The 19,322-nt window shown below is 42.5% G+C and overlaps 1 protein-coding gene across 2 annotated transcripts; it reads left to right on the forward strand.

Moving 5' to 3' along the window:
- Window positions 1–523: 523 nt before the first annotated feature.
- On the forward strand, window positions 524–16,220 carry LOC115388438 (membrane-spanning 4-domains subfamily A member 15-like). 2 transcript variants are annotated; one of them, XM_030091586.1, is made up of 8 exons: window positions 524–674; window positions 4,463–4,664; window positions 6,274–6,384; window positions 10,523–10,579; window positions 12,589–12,702; window positions 13,066–13,182; window positions 15,834–15,935; window positions 16,016–16,220. In XM_030091586.1, exons 2-8 carry the CDS (start codon window positions 4,509–4,511, stop codon window positions 16,082–16,084), a joined length of 726 nt encoding a protein of 241 aa, XP_029947446.1. In that variant the 5' UTR covers window positions 524–674; window positions 4,463–4,508; the 3' UTR covers window positions 16,085–16,220. The 2 variants fall into 2 exon arrangements, with proteins under 2 accessions (XP_029947446.1, XP_029947447.1); XM_030091587.1 differs by having other exon boundaries at window positions 15,837–15,935.
- The last annotated feature ends 3,102 nt before the right edge of the window (window positions 16,221–19,322 follow it).

The raw sequence follows: 19,322 nt of genomic DNA on the forward strand, positions 1-19,322 counted from the left end.
GTGCCCGGCGACCCGATCCTCAGACACAGAGACTTTCTTTCCAGGCAGTACGAAATACTTCTAGCTGGGTTAGATGCCATTTCCTCTCCAGTTTTCCTGCTGATTTCTTTAAGGTTTGCAACTGTTTATTACACCATGGAGCTATCCTCCTCTGAGTTGTTGTTTCTTCAGGGGATCAGTCGAATCAAATGTGGAGTGGAATGAGCCTTACTGCTCCATTGACAACTACATCAACCTGAGTGGGAGTGACACTTGAACAGCTGATGTCCATTGGATCCACAGATGGAATTAATATTGACGGGATCATTTCCTTGAATTTGGTGACATATTTTGTGATCAGACTTATTATAAAACACATTTGTGAGGAATAAGTCTTAAATTCATCATGTTCTGCAGCTTCAGTGTACCATCTCTCAATATGAATCAGAAGAGCACATCGTGGACTCAGAAGAAGCCTGAAGAAACGTTGGATTATGGAGGCAGTGGGAATAAAGAAGTGATGAAGGGAGTCTGCATGCTGAGCCACACCTGGAGCAGCGTCTGGACAACCGGAGGCGTCACCAGTCTGTCAAACACAGCAGGATGGTCACGCCTCCATTACACCGGCTGATAAAAGCACACTAACAGGAACAACAGCACCAGATATCTGAAGAGGACGGAGGAAACAGGTCAAGGTACGTTCAACATTCTATTTACCTGAAAACCCATATGAACCATGAAGGCTTGAACCAGGGCTCTGCAACTGTGGCTCAGGAGCCACACATGGCCGAAGAACAAGATTTAAAAACAAAGACAGTGGAAAAATGAAAAATAAAGCGAAAACATAAAAACTGAAAAGAAAGGAAATGAAAAACAGGAAATGAGGGAAAAATGCAAAAAAAATGTGAAGAAAAAAGATAAAGGAACACAAGAAGGAAAAAAAAGAAAAAAAAAATTCACAGATAACTGAAACTGCAACTGAAACTAAAAATAATGAAAATTACACTTTTGATCATAAAGCCTTCAGATGTTTAAACAAAGGAGGAATGCGAAAGAAACGCCCTCCTGCAACACTGAGCCTATTTGGCTGAAGTGAGTTTCATTTTTCCTGGAGTCCGTGAGTCACCTGTTGATGCATTTTGCTTGGCACAAGAAAAGGCTCGTCTGGTCTGACCTGCTCTGTCCTGAAGTCTTCAGATAAGATCTCACAGAATAAAGAACTGGGAAAATCTGCTGTTGTGGTTTAATTAGCAAGATGAAAACTCTTTTTTTGTATGAAGTCAAAGATTATTCATCTACACTCAAAGAAGGCATCAGTTTGATATGGGATTTTATCTCAAGTAATTCTTTTTTTTTTAATAATGTCACAGGTAATGTTTGAAATATTACTTATCTTATTTTTTTTTAAATTTTATTTGCACATTGTCGTATCTGTTAACAGGAATCTTGATCTTGTGGCAAAGAATGTCTGGACGAATCAAGGCTAAACACAAAACAGCCTAAAATAAGAATAAAAACAAACAAACATCAATGATAAAAAAAAAAAAAACAAATAAACAAGCAAAATGATGACTAATCAAAGCAGTTAAAATAGCAGATTTCTCTGTAAAAGTGTCTAGAAATGACTTTGTTGTAATTGGTACTTTATAAATAAAGCTGAATTGAACTGAATTGAAAATAGATCAAACTGCTGAAATAATTATACAGAATAAATCACTTGAAAATTCTATTAAAAAATGACAAAAAGAGTAAAAATAATGAAAACTGTGAATCTGAGTATAATGACTGAAGAGGATAAAACAACTCGAAAAAAGGCTTTAAAAAGAAACAAGTGAAAAAGTTCTGATGAGACTGTCTGGAGCTTGAATAGAACATTTTGTAAAATAGTTTGTATTTGGTGAGCAGTGTGACACCTCAACAAAACCATGTTTTAGTTATTTATAATCTAACTCAAGTCGAGTTTTCAAACAAAGTCCACAATGAAGTGACCACAGAGAGATTGATTTTAAATTTGTTCTTTTGCACATTTGTTTATATGGAAGTTTCATTAAATATCTGTAGGATTTGTAGAATTTGTTAAACTGTTTCTTCTTCAGATATAAAAGGGGATATAGTCCTTTCTAAACTGTGTGTCTCTTCTTCTGTCCATTCTTTACAGCGGGGGGATAAAACATTTTTAACTTAATGCTGAATAATTAGCAACAGATAGAACAAAACACATCAGATGAGTGTGAAGCAAAGCTGCCACCTCTTCCTCCATCATGGCATTAACTCTAAACTCAACACCATTTTTAGCCAAATTACACATTTCCTCAGTTTCCCAAAAAATAAATATTACTAAATTAATATTATATTACAGGAATATGTAAAAGTCTTAACAGTCGGAATACATAGACCACTGCTGGGTGGGCTATGTATTCCAACACACATACCGTAATGTGCAATGCAATATTGCCACTGCATCTCTCAGACAAAGTGCACCTGTTGAGTCCTGTCCGATAGATGGATAAGAAGCCCGTGATACCATGCGCATAGCTTGTCACGTGATATTTTGTGGGGAGTACAGTTCAACTGTTGGATGATATTTCCGTGCCAATAAGCCTGCAGCCAATGTGCACAGAGCCAAACCGTCTCAGTGTAACTGGTGAACCAGTGGTGCAAATTCACACCCCCATACACACACACCCAAACTGGTAGGACGAGCAGGCATTGGCCTACAGCCGACAAAAAAGCAACCAAAAGGAGAAAAAACAGTTAGGTCCACAGAAAGTCCCCCACCCCCCCCCCAAAACAAACAAACATACAAACAAAAAACGATGCAGTCTGAAGGACAAAAAGGTTAAAAGGCTCTGCAGCCTTAACAGGAACATCTGGATGTGGAACATGGCCTCTGAACACACATGACAGGAGATTTAGTATTTTCTCAAACAAGGTGCTGTTGAGTGGGATGACCTGCCATGTGAGCACTTTCCCGGGGGTCACTCTGAGCCCTGAGGTGTGCTTAGCAACACACAAATCTCTCTAAACACTGTGATCCATTTCCTTCCCAGCAAGACCGTGGACAGAAGGTACAGGCAATACAACCCAGAGGTGCAGGTTGTCAAGTGTTTTGCGAAGAAGTGTTTCCTTATGACGATTAGTTCTCTCACACAAAGCTCAAAACTCACAAAGCTCAAAATGTTTATTTAAGTGTCTCTTCTTTGTTGTTTGTTTGGTTTTCTTTGTTGTCAATGTGTTTTACACTTGCACTTGCACTTATTCGAGGGGGTACCCAAAAGTTCCCGGAATTTGGTCATGAAATACTAATAATAATGAGTTTCGACTTCTGGCCGTCAGATGTGCTACAGGTAAGCCTCGTGCATATCTGTGAAAAAGCTGAGCTCCCAGAGTGACACTGACGCCTGTCAGGCGCTATTTATAGCAACAGAGTGCAGCTGCGGTCTGCGCATTTTCCAAAATGGCGACATTAACTGGAAAGCCAGAGCAGCGCGCAAACATTAAATTCAGCTTTTTGATGGGATAAACAGCAGCAGAAACACTCACCTTGTTGCAGCAAGCCTACAAGGATGATGCTCTGGGGAAGACTCAGGTCCATGAGTGGTTCGGGCGGTTTGAGAAGGGCCAGATGTCGGCGCGTCAGGTCCGCTCAGCTGTGAAAACAATGCTGAGCTGCTTTTCCGCTGTCCAGGGTCTCGTCCACAGCGAGTCTGTCCCTCCAGGTCAGACTGTAAATCAGGACTACTACATGGAAGTCCTCAGACGGCTCCGTGAGGATGTGAGGAGGAAGCAGAGCGTAGTGGCGGAGTGGAGCCCGGTTGATCCACCACCACAGAGCGCCAGCGGACACGGCGCTGCACGTCACACAGTTTCTGGCGCAGAATGAGATGAATCTCCTCTCCCATCCATCTTATTCACCAGATGAAGCCTCGAGTGACTTTTTCTTGTTCCCCAAGTTGAAGAAGGAGCTGAAGGGACGGCGGTTTGCAGATGTGGAGGAGGTACAAGAAAAAATGCAGCCAGCCCAGAATGGCACAATTACGACGACACACTCGTGAAGTGGGAGACACGGCTGGAGCGCTGCAATAATGCGGATGGAGATTATTTTGACGGCGACGGTGGTGTTTTATTTTGAAATGTCAGAAATAAAAAGTTACAGTCAAATTCCGGGAACTTTTGGGTACGCCCTCGTATATTTGTGTCTTTGTACAGCACTTTGTGCCAGCTTCAGTTGTTTTAAAAGTGCGATATAAGTAAAGTTGAGTTGAGTTGATTTGTTCAGGCAACACAACCCAAAGGTGCAGGATGTTATGTGTTTTGCGTGGAAGTGTTTCCTTTTGACTCTTCGCACTCCCACACAAAGCTCAAAACACACACGTTCTGCAGATATGACCTACTTCCTCCAGTAAATGTGTGCCGTAGGCTTGTGCTACCACCATTCATAACAGAGCGGTTAATGATTAACCTGTGGATTTATATGTGACAGCGAGTGGAGGAACTCAGACAATAACAGGAACATCTGGACGTGGAACATGGCTTCTTCTAACGTGGCTTCTTCCTCAATACCGTACGCCCCGGGAAATGTGGTGGTGGTCACCCACGTGTTCCCGGCGGCTCCCAACGGGGAGCAGCAGCCATTGTTGGATCGAAGACAAAAGTTCAGGAAGGGACATCCCAAGGCGCTCGGGGTGAGTTTCTGGTAGCAGACTGGAAATGTCTTTCTCTCTATGTCAGCTCTCCAAAAAAGAATTGACGTAGCCCATTACAGAATTTGACCTGTGATCCATGTCTTCCAAGAGACATCTACATAAATGCTGGCGAGCCTTTCCATGCCGCTCTCCAGACAGCTAACAGTTCTCCTATCCATTCTCTGCCACTCCTTCCTGGAGCAGCTCCTCTTTTAAAATCCCCACTAAGTACTGGGCAAGGGGGCAGGAGATGCAATCAGTCATAGTCAGAAGCACTTCTGCCTGATCATCTCTACTGCACTCCAGAATCCACTCAAAGTCTTTTAAAATCCACTAAAACCACTTTAGAATTCACTCAAGGCACTGAAGAACTGCCTCATTTCATTACACTTTTAAACAATCACTGAACATGTGACTGCTAAAACAGTTGGACTTTGCAATGGATACTTTTGAAAACTAATTTAATGAGTGTAATTCTAATAATCTAACCGAAGGTACAAAACACAACAGTGTTTTTGTGATTCAGGTTGCAATATCATGAAAAAGAGTTTGATTGTGTGCAGTGAGTCATGATTTATGATATATTTTTCTTAAAACGCCAGAGGTGACTTAGAGGTTCACGAAGTGGACTTGGGATCGAAGTGTTGCAGGTTTGATTCCCACAGTGGAAGTGTTCCCTGAGCATGACCCTTGACCCCCATCAGCACCCTGGAGCTTTTTAATACGATTGGTAGATGCAGAGGAAAAAAACCCCAAACCCATCAATAATTCCAGTCATGGGTCATTTGATGTTTTTTTTTTCCTGCTGTTAGTTGAATCACCTTGAGAAGTGATAGATTTTGTTCCCTGATAAGCTCCAGTGATCAGTTTGTTTTTTATCCTGAAAATCTTAACATTTTAAACTCAGTCATTAGAATATATCATAACATATATGTTTGTGTATTTAAGCCTTCATACAGTGAATTACAGCATGTTAACATTCACATTTCATCAATTGATAACAGTCATAAAATATACAACTAAGAAAATAAAAACAGGTGATGTTTCATATATACTGCATTTTTATGAAAATGTAGTTAATCAACTTTTTAAGGCCATGATTTTTCTCCTTAATTACATTATTGGGTTCAGACTTATCAATTATGAGTTTATTTGTTTCCAATCCATCCATTTATCTGTTAGAAGAATCAATATTTTCTGTGGAGATATTAATAAACTTCTAGAACACACCATGAAATACTTATGTAATTTTTATGTAAACGAGGATATTTAGAGTAGACCTTCCAGAGAAATTAAAGGGACTTTTTATCTATCTATCTATCTATCTATCTATCTATCTATCGATCTATCTATCTATCTATCATCATCATTTATCTTCATTAATCATCTATCCATTCATGTATCCATTCATCGATCCATCAATCTGTCATTCATCGATCCATCAATCTATCTATCCATCTGTCCATCCATCCATCTATACATTCATACTCAGAATCCAAACCAGCATCAATGGTCCAATAGCATTGAAGAAGTTTTTGTATCAGATTCTCTTTCATTCTTTTCGTCCACTGTTTGTCATCAGTCGGGTTTCTTCTGTTTGTCTCTGCAGACCGTTCAGATCATGACTGGCGCAGTAACACTGCTGTTTGGGATCGCAGCGGCTGTCTACCAACCTTCACTGGGAGTTTACAGCGGGATCTTTGTTTGGGGAGCTTTGATCGTGAGTCTGGTTTTTATGTTCCTCTGCCTTCAAGTCGTCTCTGTCCATCTTCACTCTGTTTCTGTTTAGTTGTGGTGTTCCCCTTTATTTTTATTTATTTTTTTATTCTATTTTATTTGTTTTCTTTTTCTGTTCACTTGAACTGGAGTGATACCGTCGAATATTACTATCTGCTTTCTGTTCTTTTCTCCAATTCAATGGAGCCATTGTTAACTAGTTATCGGTTAGTTAGCTGTCGGTTCTGGTTTGGTGCTGTTCAGATAGAGGTTTCAGATTGTTCTCTGTTACATGTGATATATAGTAACTGTCAGTGTGATGCCAACAAAGCAATCTGATCCTGGACACAACCAAAACAAAGCAGATTTTTGTGGACTACAGGAAGAAGAAATCAAACATTCAGCCACTGCTCATCAGGGGGACTCAGTGGAGAGGGTTTCCGATGTGCGCTTCTTGGTGGTGCGCATTATGAACAACCTGACTCAGAGCACGAACACTGTAGCCACTGTGAAGAAGGCACAGCAGAGATGCACTTCTCTGAGGAATCTCAGGAGCAACAACCTTCCCCAAAGAGTGCTGGTGGGCCAAAGAGTGCTGGTGGGCTTCTATTGGTGCTCCATCGAGAGCATCCTGACTGATGAACTGTACAGGTCTCATTGCCTTAGGAAGGCACAGAACATATCCACAGACCCATCCCACCCCAGACATCACCAATTTGAACTTCTGCCATCAGGCAGACATTACAGAACACTGAAAACAAAAACAAACAACCTCAGAAATAGCTTTAATGCCAAGGCCATTTGCACAATAAACTCTTGCTTGCTTAGTGCTCCAGCGAGGGTCAGGGTATACCCCGTCCCAGTGCGTTGAGCCGACCAGGTGAACCAGGTTTTTCCAGTCCTGGCGATCTTGTGCCAGCTGCTCTGCATCCTCCACAGCAATTTTGTGTTGTTGGAGGTTGCCCACAACGACATCGAGCTATCGAGTCCGGGGCTTCCCTCGTGGTTGTCTCCAACCTGCAGCCTTTGGGTCAAACTGGAGAATGGCTCGTGACAGACCTTGGACAACAGATGGTCGATGATGCAGTTAAAAAGATCAGGGGCAGCCACACAACCCTGGTGAATGCCACTAGAGATGGTGAACCAGTTGGATTCAATGCCGTTAATATGGACACAGCTCTCTGCGTTGCTGTAAAGCAGCTTGAACAGAGCGATAATCTTGGGTGGTGCTCTGAGGGTTTGGATGATGTCCCACAGTGAGGAATGGCAGACGGTGTCAAAGGCGGCCTTCAGATCAATGAATCCGATATACAGACGGCGGTCTTTGCGGAATTCAAGGGTCTTCTCTATCAGCAGATGTATGGCAGAGATGTTGTCAATTGTGGAGCGATTGGGTATAAAGCCAGCCTGCTGGGGACGGCGGCGGCTTTCGATCACTGGAAGGGCACGGTTAGGCAAGATCTTGGTGAAGACCTTGCCAGGGATGGAGAGCAGGTAATGCCTCTGTGGTTTCCATAGACAAGCCTGTCACCCTTACGTTTCCAGAAGGACAGGATGACCCTTCTGGTCCAGTCAGTGGGCAGCTGCTCTGTTTCCCACACCTGACTGAATAGATGGGTTTGCCACTCCACCATACCATCGCCGCTGGCTTTGAGCATCTCACTGGTGATGGCACAGATGCCAGAGGCTTTCCTGATGTTCAGTTTTTTCAGGGCAGCTATCACTTCCCCGGGTGTTCTGGGGTCTGTGCAGCAGGCGTCGCTAGGAGCTGCAGCATTTGCAGCCTCTAGAAGGATGGAATCAGCCAGGATGGTGCTGTGCTGCAGGAGGAGGCAAAAGTGTTCCTTCCAGCACTCAAGGCATTTGGCTTCAGTTGTGATGAGATTACCATCAGAATCTTTTGTCTGTCTGTCCTTATGTGTGGACCACTACGAGCTTGGCGCAGTAGACTGAATACACGACTCAAGTTATTGTTGTTGGCCGTGGACTCAAGCTGTCGGGCTTCTGTTTCCCAGAATCTCTCCCTATCCTCAGCGATGGCCACATAGCACAGGCGGTTCAGTCGCCGATACTCCGTGATGTCACCTTGGAGCCGGGCCTCACGTCGCTGGTCAATGATGTTAAGTGTCCTCTTTGATATCCAGGGAATTCTTGGGGATGGTCGTGAGCATCCGAGGACATTGTGAGGAGACTGGAGGACACTTTCCTTGAAGGTCGCCAAATCTGTCACTTTGTCGGGGCCATGGCATCAAGAGTGCGGCGAATGGAGTAACTGAAGTCTGTGGCGATGTTGGGGTCGTTGAGTCGGGAGGAGTCGGGGCAAGGCACAGTCTTGTGCTGGTTGGCTCGGAGCTTCAGCTTAAGCTGGGCCACCAGCAGATGATGGTCTGTGTTGCCAAGCTGTGCTCCTCTGTACACTCGGCAGTTGGTGACAAATGACTTCCAGCATCGAGAAATGAGGATGTGGTCCAGCGCTTCCTGGTTTTGCCATCTGGGCTGTACCACGTCCAGTGATGGATTTGTTTCCAAGAAAACCAGGTGTCAGTAACGCAGAGGATGTTATGGTGGCAGAGGAGGAGGAGGCGGTTGCCATTGTCATTTGTTTTCCTCTTGATGAAGGTGGTGCTGACAGGTGAGCCGGGGGACCGATCGCTGCTGGATAGAGTGGTGTTGGCATCAGTGAGAATGATGGCGACGTTGTGTGGTGAAGCTTGGCTGACAGCCTGGTGGAATTGGTTGAAGAACATGTCCTTCACATCCTCATCAGTGACATCCGTGGGGGCGTAGGCGACAACCACTGTCATCTTGCCTTGGTTGTGGAGGAAGCGAGCAGACAGTAGCCTGTCACTTAGGGGTGTCCAGCTGAGGAGGGACCCCAAAAGGGCTTTTGGAATTGCAAGAGCCACACCATAAAGGCCGGTCCGGCTCTCAGGGCCACTCCAGATGTAGCAATGGTCGACTGCTGTTGTTTTGCCATTACCCTGCTATCGGACCTGACAGAGCCCTGTTGGGGAGATGTAGTGGCAGAGCTCACGGGACAGCAGGGTGGCAGCTCCGGGCGAAGGAGTGTCTGGACATTCCATGTGGCAACACGGGTCCTACGACGAAGGTCAATCCGTACTCGTTGGTCGGGGGCAGGCTGGAGTCCGTTACCATGTGGGTCAGTCCGGCTTCTTTCTCTGGCCAGTTTCGTAACAAGGGGGTTTCTCCTGGGTGGCTTGTTGGCGATCCGCAGGATAGCCGGTTGGTGGTGTGCCACCTCACAGCGTACCGGCATGCTGGGGTTTGTAGTCGGAGTTGCTCTTCTCCTAGACAGACTGCTTACCAAGGCTAACGAGTTCTGTCTATCCGGGTTTGGAGTCAGAGTTGTCCCTCTCCTAGGCTATGTTGGTCCACGGCACCCTATTCCGTTTTATTCAGGTGCAAACTTCCTGAAGGAGGGCACCCCTATCCGCCACCCAGGGGACGCGCCTCTACGCCGTATAGCCCCAGCATGAGGGTAAACAATAAACTCTGGACATCATTAAGTAACTGTAGTGATGATGGCGTCGACTTGATGAAGACTTTTAATGTTTGTTTGCACGTTGAGTGTTGTATTTCATTTTATTTATTTTGCACCATAAGGACTGTTCTTCATTTTCATTGTATTGATATACAATAACATTGTGATTCTGATGAGGTCTGATTTCATTTGAAAGAGCCGAGAAGGTTTAGGTAAGCTGCATTAAGAGGCAACCTTCCCGACCCTCATTGTTCAGACTTGCTTTCAAGTCAGTGTTAAACCGATAGAATTCATATAAAAGACCTTCAATAGAAAGTAGGACTTCAGCTTGTCCGTAAGTTCATTTAATATACCTGTAACGCTTCTTTCTACTGATAAATACAACTATTTATCATCTTCAGGACTGTGCTAGCAATGTCTTCAAATTATAATGCACAGAGAAAACTTGTACAGTGAGAATAATAATGGACCTAAAACAGAACCTTGTGGAATACCACCATGTGTTATTGGAACCGTGATTACCAAGACTGACAAAATTCTGTTTATCTTTTAGAAGGAAGGTTGTTTTTTTTTTTTTTTGGTCTTTGATTATTTCTATACTTGATTATAAAAATGCTTCATTCCATAAATGTTGTTGCAGTACATCACCTCTGGATCTGTGACGGTGGCTGCTGAGAAGTCTTTGAGCCGTTGTCTGGTGAGTGACCTTGATATTTGCATTTGAGAAAAAAAAAATTCTTTGAACTTTTCTTATAAATGCATTTTTAAAATGGGGGTTTCAAGAAATATTTGAACTACATTGCAAAAACTATGGAATGAGTAGTCAATTATAATTTAACTGTCATCATTTTTGAATACAGGGTAAGTGAATGCTTTTGCCTTTGTGGGACATTCGTTTGAAAATAATCAAAATTCTAATATTTAGCTCAAAGTCATAGTACAACAGCTGGAAACTGTTTATAAAGCATTAAGTCCTAACCAAGAGGCATGCTTACTATTGTTTTTGGATCTTTTACTTATCTGTTACAGCTTTGACTGTTTGAGCGGAGCGGAGAGTCTCAGTGAATAGGATTGCTGGTTGAGACGACAAATTATGAACGACTCGGGTTAGAGGGTCAATAAACTGGATCGAGACATTTGGGTTTCTTCCTAATTGCAACTTCTTGGATCTTGCCATCATTTAAAGCATTTTTGGTTGTGGATGTGTGTGTCGAAGATTTGTGTCAGTGTGTATGCGTGTGTGTTTGTGGTCTGAAAAGACTGAATAACAAAAGTTTTACAAAACGCTCTGAGCAATTATAAAATGTAGCAGTAATGTATTTAACTTATGGATACACTGCTCTGTAAATGTTATTCAGCAGAACAGATTTTATTTATTTGTAATGTGTTTTTAAACTTGTGTAAAGTGTCCTTGAGTGTTTTGAAAGGCACTGTGAAATAAAATGTATTATTATTATTATTATTATTATTATTATTATGCAATGTTAATGATAGTAAATAGGGCAGTTTCTAATATTGGCCTTGGCATTGTATGCTTAACAGCATTGCATTAAGTTTAAACCGCAGTAAACAGTTCAACATGTCTTCTACTGTATTAGCCAAGCATAGTCACAATCACAGTAATAAACCCAGCTTTGGATTATGGGCATTAAAATCCCCAACTGAACAAACAGGGGACTCAGTTTTACTAATGATTTCCTACAAATCAGCCAAAACTAAAGTTTTACAAGAATTATAAAAATTAACTAATTTTTCCCTGAGAACTCCATATTTCGATTACTAAACATTCAAGAGTTGAGATACGTTCCCAGACTTTATACTGAATCCTTGATTTGACAAATCCACCACATTTTCTCTTAGACTTATGTTTGCGGATGTACGTATGTATACCCTGGGATTACAAAATCAAGACATGGTTTTAACCAGGTCTCTTTAATACAGAAAAACTCAGGTTTTATTTCCAAATTCCGAATTAACTTTTTAAATTCTTGTTCATCAGCAGTAAGACTCCATGCATTGCACAGGAGGATGCAAACCATCATAAAAGTTCTAAACATCATTAACACGCCCACAGAACTCAGTTTCCTCCATACCCTCCCCTTCATCATCACCCATTTCAGGAGGATTTCTTGATTCCTGGTTACTACCTGCTTTGCTTTCATAAACTCATGCAGTGGTTGAGGCGAATAGCCCTGAATAACCAAGAACTACACCACTGCTTCAGACACAAACCTGATGATATCCAACCTTGACTTATTTTCACGAGCACCTTAAATAACATCAATGATAAAAGCCAGAAGGGTCTTCTTACTGATTACAATTTCATTAGTCATTAGCGGTGATGGATGCTGAGCGACCAAAGACCCGCCCACAGGTATACTGCCAGCACTGGCTGGACCCCTGACCCCCTCCATTCTCTTTAATCGTAAAGGCAATTTTATGCTGACCTCTGACCTCTGGACTTGCTTTGCTCATACAAAGTGACCACATTCTTTAATGGAGCCCAAATGACTTCTCATACAATTACAACAGCTAGGAGTTGTTCCTTTACATTCCTGAATGTTATGATTCTCTCCACACTTTAAAACACCAGTATTGTCCCTCATCACAGAACAGATTCTCGAATTCGTCAATCAGACATTTTAAACATTTCATTGGATTTTGTCAAACTTTCCATCTCATGTCTCGAGTTTCTTCTGTCTCCAGCTCTACACTTCTCTGGTGTTCAACATTATTGCAGCAGTTGTTGCTGTGACTGGTGTTGTCCTGTATGCACTGGATCCTGTAGTCTGGTACTACCCCTACGGCCGCTACAGCTCGGTAAGAATTCTAATGGCTATTTAAACATCTCCATAATAACCACAGCATAGATTTTGTTCCACTCAGTCATTTTTATAGTGTTCCTCCTCTGTGGGGCTATGTCCAGAACATCTAGAAAATTGCAGTTTTCCTGCTCATTTCCAGCTTTGGCTTCAGTCATGTCATTAGATTGCCTTAGCTAATTCTGAACCTCACCTGTGTGTATCACAAAAAGTTGAGCTTCAGTCTGTCAACAAATAGGCTTTACTTTTGCTCCAAAGTGTGAAAAGATCATTGTGGATTTGTGGCTGTTCTCTCCTTTAGCTTTTCAGTATGTGTAGCCACAATTCCCTGTGTGCAGATACTAACTAAATCTCTCTTCAGCGTAATTATGGTGGCTATTCGGCTGTGGTGGCTGTGTTCCAGTTATTGGAGCTCATTATTTCAATCACCGTGGCAGTATTCGCCTCTCAGGCAACCTGCTGCTGCTGCTGCACGGAGGTGAGTCGGCTCCTCACTGTTGATCTGTGTTAGGGATGTGCGATACCACTTTTTTTCAGACCGATACCGAGTACGAGTACTTCATCTTCAGTACTCACCGATACCGATACTTGCATACCGATACTTTATATATGTAAAATTTAAAATAATGCAATGACAGATTATTTTTGAAAATGAATTTTATTTCTAATAAAAAGGCAGCCCAGCCACTATGTTTAAGCCCAAAATAATAGTCTGAAAAATAAAACAAACAACACTGAGTTTACACTTATTTAAATGAAATTAAGTGCAAGATAAAACAGTTTTCTCTGAGTTTTACACTTTACATAAACTAAGGTTTTTGAATGTACTAATTTTAATTATTTTTTTATGAATTAAAGTCAAAGATAGAAGTTTAAAGAGCTGCTCGTGTTATTTGTGCTGCTCTCGGATCTCTGCTCTTCAGTTTCTCGGTCTTCTGCAGTTTGCCGTCGAGTTGCTGCCGGAGTTTTCTTTTTTTCCAGCTCAACAGCGTCAGACTCTCGTCCACAAGCTTCGCCCTGAGGTGTTTAAACAAATTACTAGTGGTAAATGAACAACATCGCGCACCTCCTTTAGCAATTTTAGCATTGCAGAGTTTGCATTCTGCAAAGCTCGGCTCGTTTTCACTTATATAAAAGAATTTCCACACCGGCGGAGTTTTGGTGAGACGAGCAGCTGTTCTGGATTCATCCTGTTGTCTCTGCTCTGGATGAGACTCATGGGCTGTGTTCGAAACCGCATACTGTCTACTACATCTTTACATACTCATACTATGCATCCTGCATCCTGCTTACTCAGTCCATCAAACAGTATGCGAAGCGTTTACACTACAGCATACTACATCATAACCCACAATGCATTGCACTTCTTCCATGAGCAGAAATCGATCTGCTAAAGCTGATTTCACTTTAGCTCTAAACTCGTCAAATGTATAACTTCATCGAGATTTTTTTTAAAATTAGGCGACAAAGTGGTGGTTTAGAGCCCGAGTGTGTCGTTTACTTGTCAGAATATCAGCCGTTTATGATTTTGTTCGGACGAATTCGGCGAAATTCAAGCCAGCCACAGTGAGCAACGCACTTCCGGTTATTTTCACCAAAATAAACCACCCCTTTCCCTTTCTCATGCAAAACAACCTCAGTGATAAATCTGTGCTTTTACTTTGAAAACAAGAAGGCAATCTTTCAGCAATATATCTCGCTTAACGTCGCCGTTTGGACCGGTGTCCCGTTAACGGACCACTTATTATGCCAATTATGGTGCTTTACCGACGGACAGTTTTTTCGGCTCTTCAACAAAGATCGGCTCGCCGTCTTCGGTACATCATGGTCGCTTTCAGCATGGACTTGTTCTCAGATGTAAGGGGTTTTTTTGTTTTTTTGTTTTTTTTTTTTACTATTTTTAATCATTGTCAATCCAATCAGAAATCTCGTAACATAACATACCTACGAGCACAAACAATGGAGGGAAGATTAAATCTAGAACCATACTCAGCTTGCTAAATGTACATCATGAAGAAACGGTCTTTGTGAACTGAATAAAGTTTATTCAAATGTCCGTCGCGTTGCATCTTGGGCAATTTCAGTATGAGTAGTGAACACACGATGTATACTCAACATTTCTGGCGAATGCAGTATGCATCCGGGGACTTCTCGCATACTCAAAATCGCATACTGCCAGTGTAAACACACTGCATACTCAATAAGTTAGTATGAGTAGTACGTAAGTATGCGGTTTCGAACACAGCCATGGAGAAGTCAGCCCGCTGCAGTGAAGCCCTGCGCCTGTCAGCGACTCCCAGAGAGGAGCTTCTTCCTCTTTCATGTTTGTCGGCAGCTTGCATCCCATTTGGTTGCACTACCGCCAACTGCTGGTGAGGAGGGCTTACTGCGCGTGGGGTTTTCTTGCCGTGAGTATCGGCGGCTGGCATCGGTAGCCTTCACGAGTACCCGATACTTTGAAATAAGGCCAGTATCGGCCCGATACCGATACCTGGTATCGGTACTCGCACATCCCTAATCTGTGTTAGTGTTGTTTTACCAGATTAATTACCCATCCTTCAGCCTATGTGTGCCCCATCCTTCAGATGAATGCACAGTTGAGGAAATTTAGGGCCTGTTTACACAACTTTTATTCTATTGTTGGTGTCTGCGTTTATATGACAATGGTGCTCGCTTTGAAAACAGCTAATGAGGTAAAACTTAGTGAAAATGCTCTGACTCTGTCTCTATGTCGATAATGGAAATGCTAATACTGTGCATCAACAGTTGTAATTGATTATATTTCTGCACATGTGTAAGTAAATGGACAGTAAGAACTGATTTCCCCCAGAGTATCATTCACTTTCTCCTGGTGCTGATAGTTTGCTCTCTGCTGCACGTGTGTGTGTGTGTGTGTGTGTGTGTGTGTGTGTGTGTGTGGTTTCATCATAAAAACAGACAACAGCATCCACTCGTGACACATGAAAACGACCTCTTTTCCAGTGTTTCCAATGTTTCAGTAGAAATGGACATTGTTTTCAAAATGCTGCCATGTAAACTCAAAGCTTTTCTGAAATGAAAACATGAAACTTTTGAAATGTTCTCATGTAAACGGGGCCTCAGTGACCGTCTGTGTTTTTCATCTTCCAGCAGCCACGAGTCTTTGTTCAAACTGTCGACGGATCAGTCATCCCTCAGGCTCCGCCCCATTTCCAAGCAGCATCTGTTGCCCCCGCTCAGCCACACCCTCAGGTAGATAAAATAAGTGTGTTTGCAATGTAAATCTTTTTATTCCTAGTTGAATCCACTGACAGTGTTCTGTTGTGTTGCAGGTGGCGCCCGACTTTATAAACCCAGGGAATCTGGGTTCGACTGAGCCTCCAGCTTATCAACCGAACTGACCCACACACATCAACTCTGATCATTGCAAAACTGCTGCTTGAGCTTGTTTTTCTTTTTCTGTAAAAATATGTCAGTGAAAGATGTGGAAACAGTTGATCTACAAAGGACGAAAATAAAAATGTAACCAGACTTTCACAGAATGAATTTGAAGGAGCTTCATGGTGAAATGTGTATTCTGCTTCAGACTTTTATTAAGCAAGGAAGAGAGATTAAGGGAGAACATACAGGAAGGTCAGTAAATTAGTACAAGCTGCAAAGTCATATTTCATTGCTGAAATAATTCATTGAAATTCATTGTGCGGAGTGGATGTGGTTTGAGGTTATTAAATGAAATTAAAATGCTTCAGTTCAGTTACCCTCCTCTGGTCTGGAACTGATTGCTATTGACCTGATGAACTTATGGGTGGTTGATTGTTTTTTGCAAGTCAAACAAGTTTTGATCTTATCTGAAAAATCACTTGTGTTTTATTTCATTTAAAGCTATAGTGCGTAACTTTTGAATGTCTATGAATGTCCGTTTTAGCCAAGCCACTACTAGTGGAGATGACAAAATGCAGATTTAGGGCCAATCCCAATTCTACCCCTTACCCCTACCCCTTACCCCTACCCCTATGATATGCGCGTTCACGAGGCTTAAGGGCTATCCCAATTCTCCTTTTTGAATAGGGGTAGGGGAAAGGGGAAGGGCTATTTCACCCCTTTCAGCGAAGTCTGCATCGATGCTCCCTATTCTCTATAGGGGTAGGCGGAGTTTCACATTGGCCAGAAAAAAACAACATGGCGCCCACCACGGAGTCGCACAAATGTAAGATTGCTTTCTGTATACTATTTAAAAAGCTATAAAAAGTGTATTTGCTTCACTGAATTTATAGATAAACTAGCGTGACAGTGTCCCAGTCATGGATTAACGTTTTAGCGCTGCGCAGCACCGTTTCCAATCGTGAATTTGTAACTTATGAAGAGCACTAATCACTGAATTAACGTCATCCTTTATCATGTTTTTAACGTAATATGTTAGACACAGGGACCCCCGATGAAACCCGACTGCTGATTCAGTTTAGAGCCGGGTTCCTCAATTAGCGGGACCGCGGCACACCTCGCTGCTGCCCCAGGGCAAATGTATGGAAATAAAAAAAGAAAAAAAATCTTTCTTTAAACGCTCCATGGACCCACGGACCCATGCTTGTATATAAAAAGCAAATGTGGACCTTCAAGATTTGTATTTCAGGACCCCTGGTTTAGAGGTTAAAAAGGAAGAAAAGTTTTTGAAATCAAAATACAGCGCCAAAACACATTGGGAGTAAATTATATTATTCGTCTAAGCTATAATATGTCAGTAATAAAACGTGTTTATATAAATATATCTGTATTACTTTAGGAAATTCATAAAAGAAAATGGCTTGGAAGGGGAAGTTACAGCCCAGCAAGCTTCAAAAAAGTGGGAGAACCAAAATCCACTAACCTGTCAGTTACAAATTAGCAGGCACCTTGTCTCCCGTTTGTAATAAGCTTTCTGCTTGAACAGAAGCTTTCTGCTTGCCACATAAACATGCTTTTCTGTGGCAAAAAACAAAACAAAACAAAACAAAACAAAAAAAAAAAAACAATAATTACCTCTTCGGAAGAGTCCATCTTTTTTTTTTTCACCAGCTGTCCTTATTCACACAGAATAAAAACAACGGTGATTCGCGCTGTGGAAACGCGAATCACCGTGGCAGCGGTTATGGGGGAGAGGGGGAGGGGGGGGACACCTGGGCGTATGTCGTGTGGAAGCGCCGGCTTTATTGTTGTAAGAACGCAGAATTCCGCTAGAGGGCGACCGAAGTTACGCACTGTAGCTTTAAAGGATGGATATTTGAGGCCATTCAAAAAAAATGTGTAGTGGATTGAACAGACATAAAATATGAGGGATGGGGTACGTTTTAAAATCAAGCGCCCCCTAGTGACCATGTAAATGATGTCTCGGACACCACGCACTGACGGAGGTTTTTTTTATTCCTTTATTTTTTTTAAATGGAGCGAGTTGCAATTAATAGTTAAATTCAAACACAAATACAATTCTCTGCATTGAATGACTTCAGTTTGATTTTCAAAAACAGAACAAAACCTTTGAAATAGTTTCTGTAACAGACCAGAAGCAACAATATGAGCCACAAAAATAATACAAAAAACAAAAATCTATAGGATGAAGAAATCTCTGTATTGCAATTTATGCAATGCTTCTCTAGAGTCAAATATCGATAGATAGATAGATAGATAGAGAGATAGATAGATAGATAGATAAAAACTTTATTAATCTCCCAAGGGAGAAATTCAGGCGTCCAGCAGCACACAAATCATTCGCACGCAAATAAATAAATAACAACAGTACAATAAAGTGCTCATAGTGTACTCAGTTCGGCTCAGGCACATCTGTTAAACAGTCTGACTGCCGAGGGGATGAACGACCTCTTGAAGCGCTCAGTTCTGCAGTGCAGTGACAGGAGCCTGTCACTCCGGTCACTGCTCCGGACACCAAAGTCAATGATCAACTCCTTCGTCTTAGAGGTGTTCAGAATAAGACCATTGTCCCTGCTCCAGGTGGTGAATCCCACGATGAGCTCCCTGGACTCTTTTTCATCCCTACCCTTCACACATGCGACAATTGCAGTGTCATCTGAATACTTCTGCACACGACACGCAGCAGATCTATGAGCAAAGTCAGCAGTGTACAGTGTGAAGAGAAAGGGAGATAGTACAGTCCCCTGCGGTGCACCAGTGTTGCTCATCAGGGTCCCAGATACACCCCCCCCGAGCCGGACGTATTGTGACCTCAGAGTCAGGTAGGTGTGGATCCAGCGAACAAAGAGAGGATCCACTCCCATCCTCTCAAGCTTCCCCTTCAGTAGCTGAGGCTGGATGGTATCAAAGGCGCTTGTAAAGTCGAAAAACATCAATTTCACATAGCCTCCAGCTCCCTCCAGAAAGGAGAGCACCCGATTTATCATAAACAAGACCGCATCGTCCACTCCCATGCCGTCCTGATAGGCGAACTGAAGGGGTCCACTTGAGGTTTGAGCAGCCGGAGCAGCAGCCTCTCAAAAGTCTTCATTACCACAGATGTTAGGGCCACTGGTCTGTAGTCCTTCATCCCTGCAGGCCTTGCCACCTTGGGCACTGGGACAAGGCATGAGGTCTTCCACAACGCAGGGACACATCCAGTCTGAAGACTCCGATTGAAGATGGTTTGGAGAGGCA

The sequence above is a fragment of the Salarias fasciatus genome, chromosome 5, assembly GCF_902148845.1.
Source record: "Salarias fasciatus chromosome 5, fSalaFa1.1, whole genome shotgun sequence".
Classification (NCBI taxonomy): domain Eukaryota; kingdom Metazoa; phylum Chordata; class Actinopteri; order Blenniiformes; family Blenniidae; genus Salarias; species Salarias fasciatus.

Coding starts and splice junctions, on each gene's coding strand:
- LOC115388438 (XM_030091586.1), top strand. CDS start 4,509: ATGGCTTCTTCTAACGTGGCTTCTTCCTCAATACCGTACGCCCCGGGA. Junction 4,665..6,273: donor GACATCCCAAGGCGCTCGGG/GTGAGTTTCTGG, acceptor TTGTCTCTGCAG/ACCGTTCAGATCATGACTGG. Junction 15,936..16,015: donor CCGCTCAGCCACACCCTCAG/GTAGATAAAATA, acceptor GTTGTGTTGCAG/GTGGCGCCCGACTTTATAAA.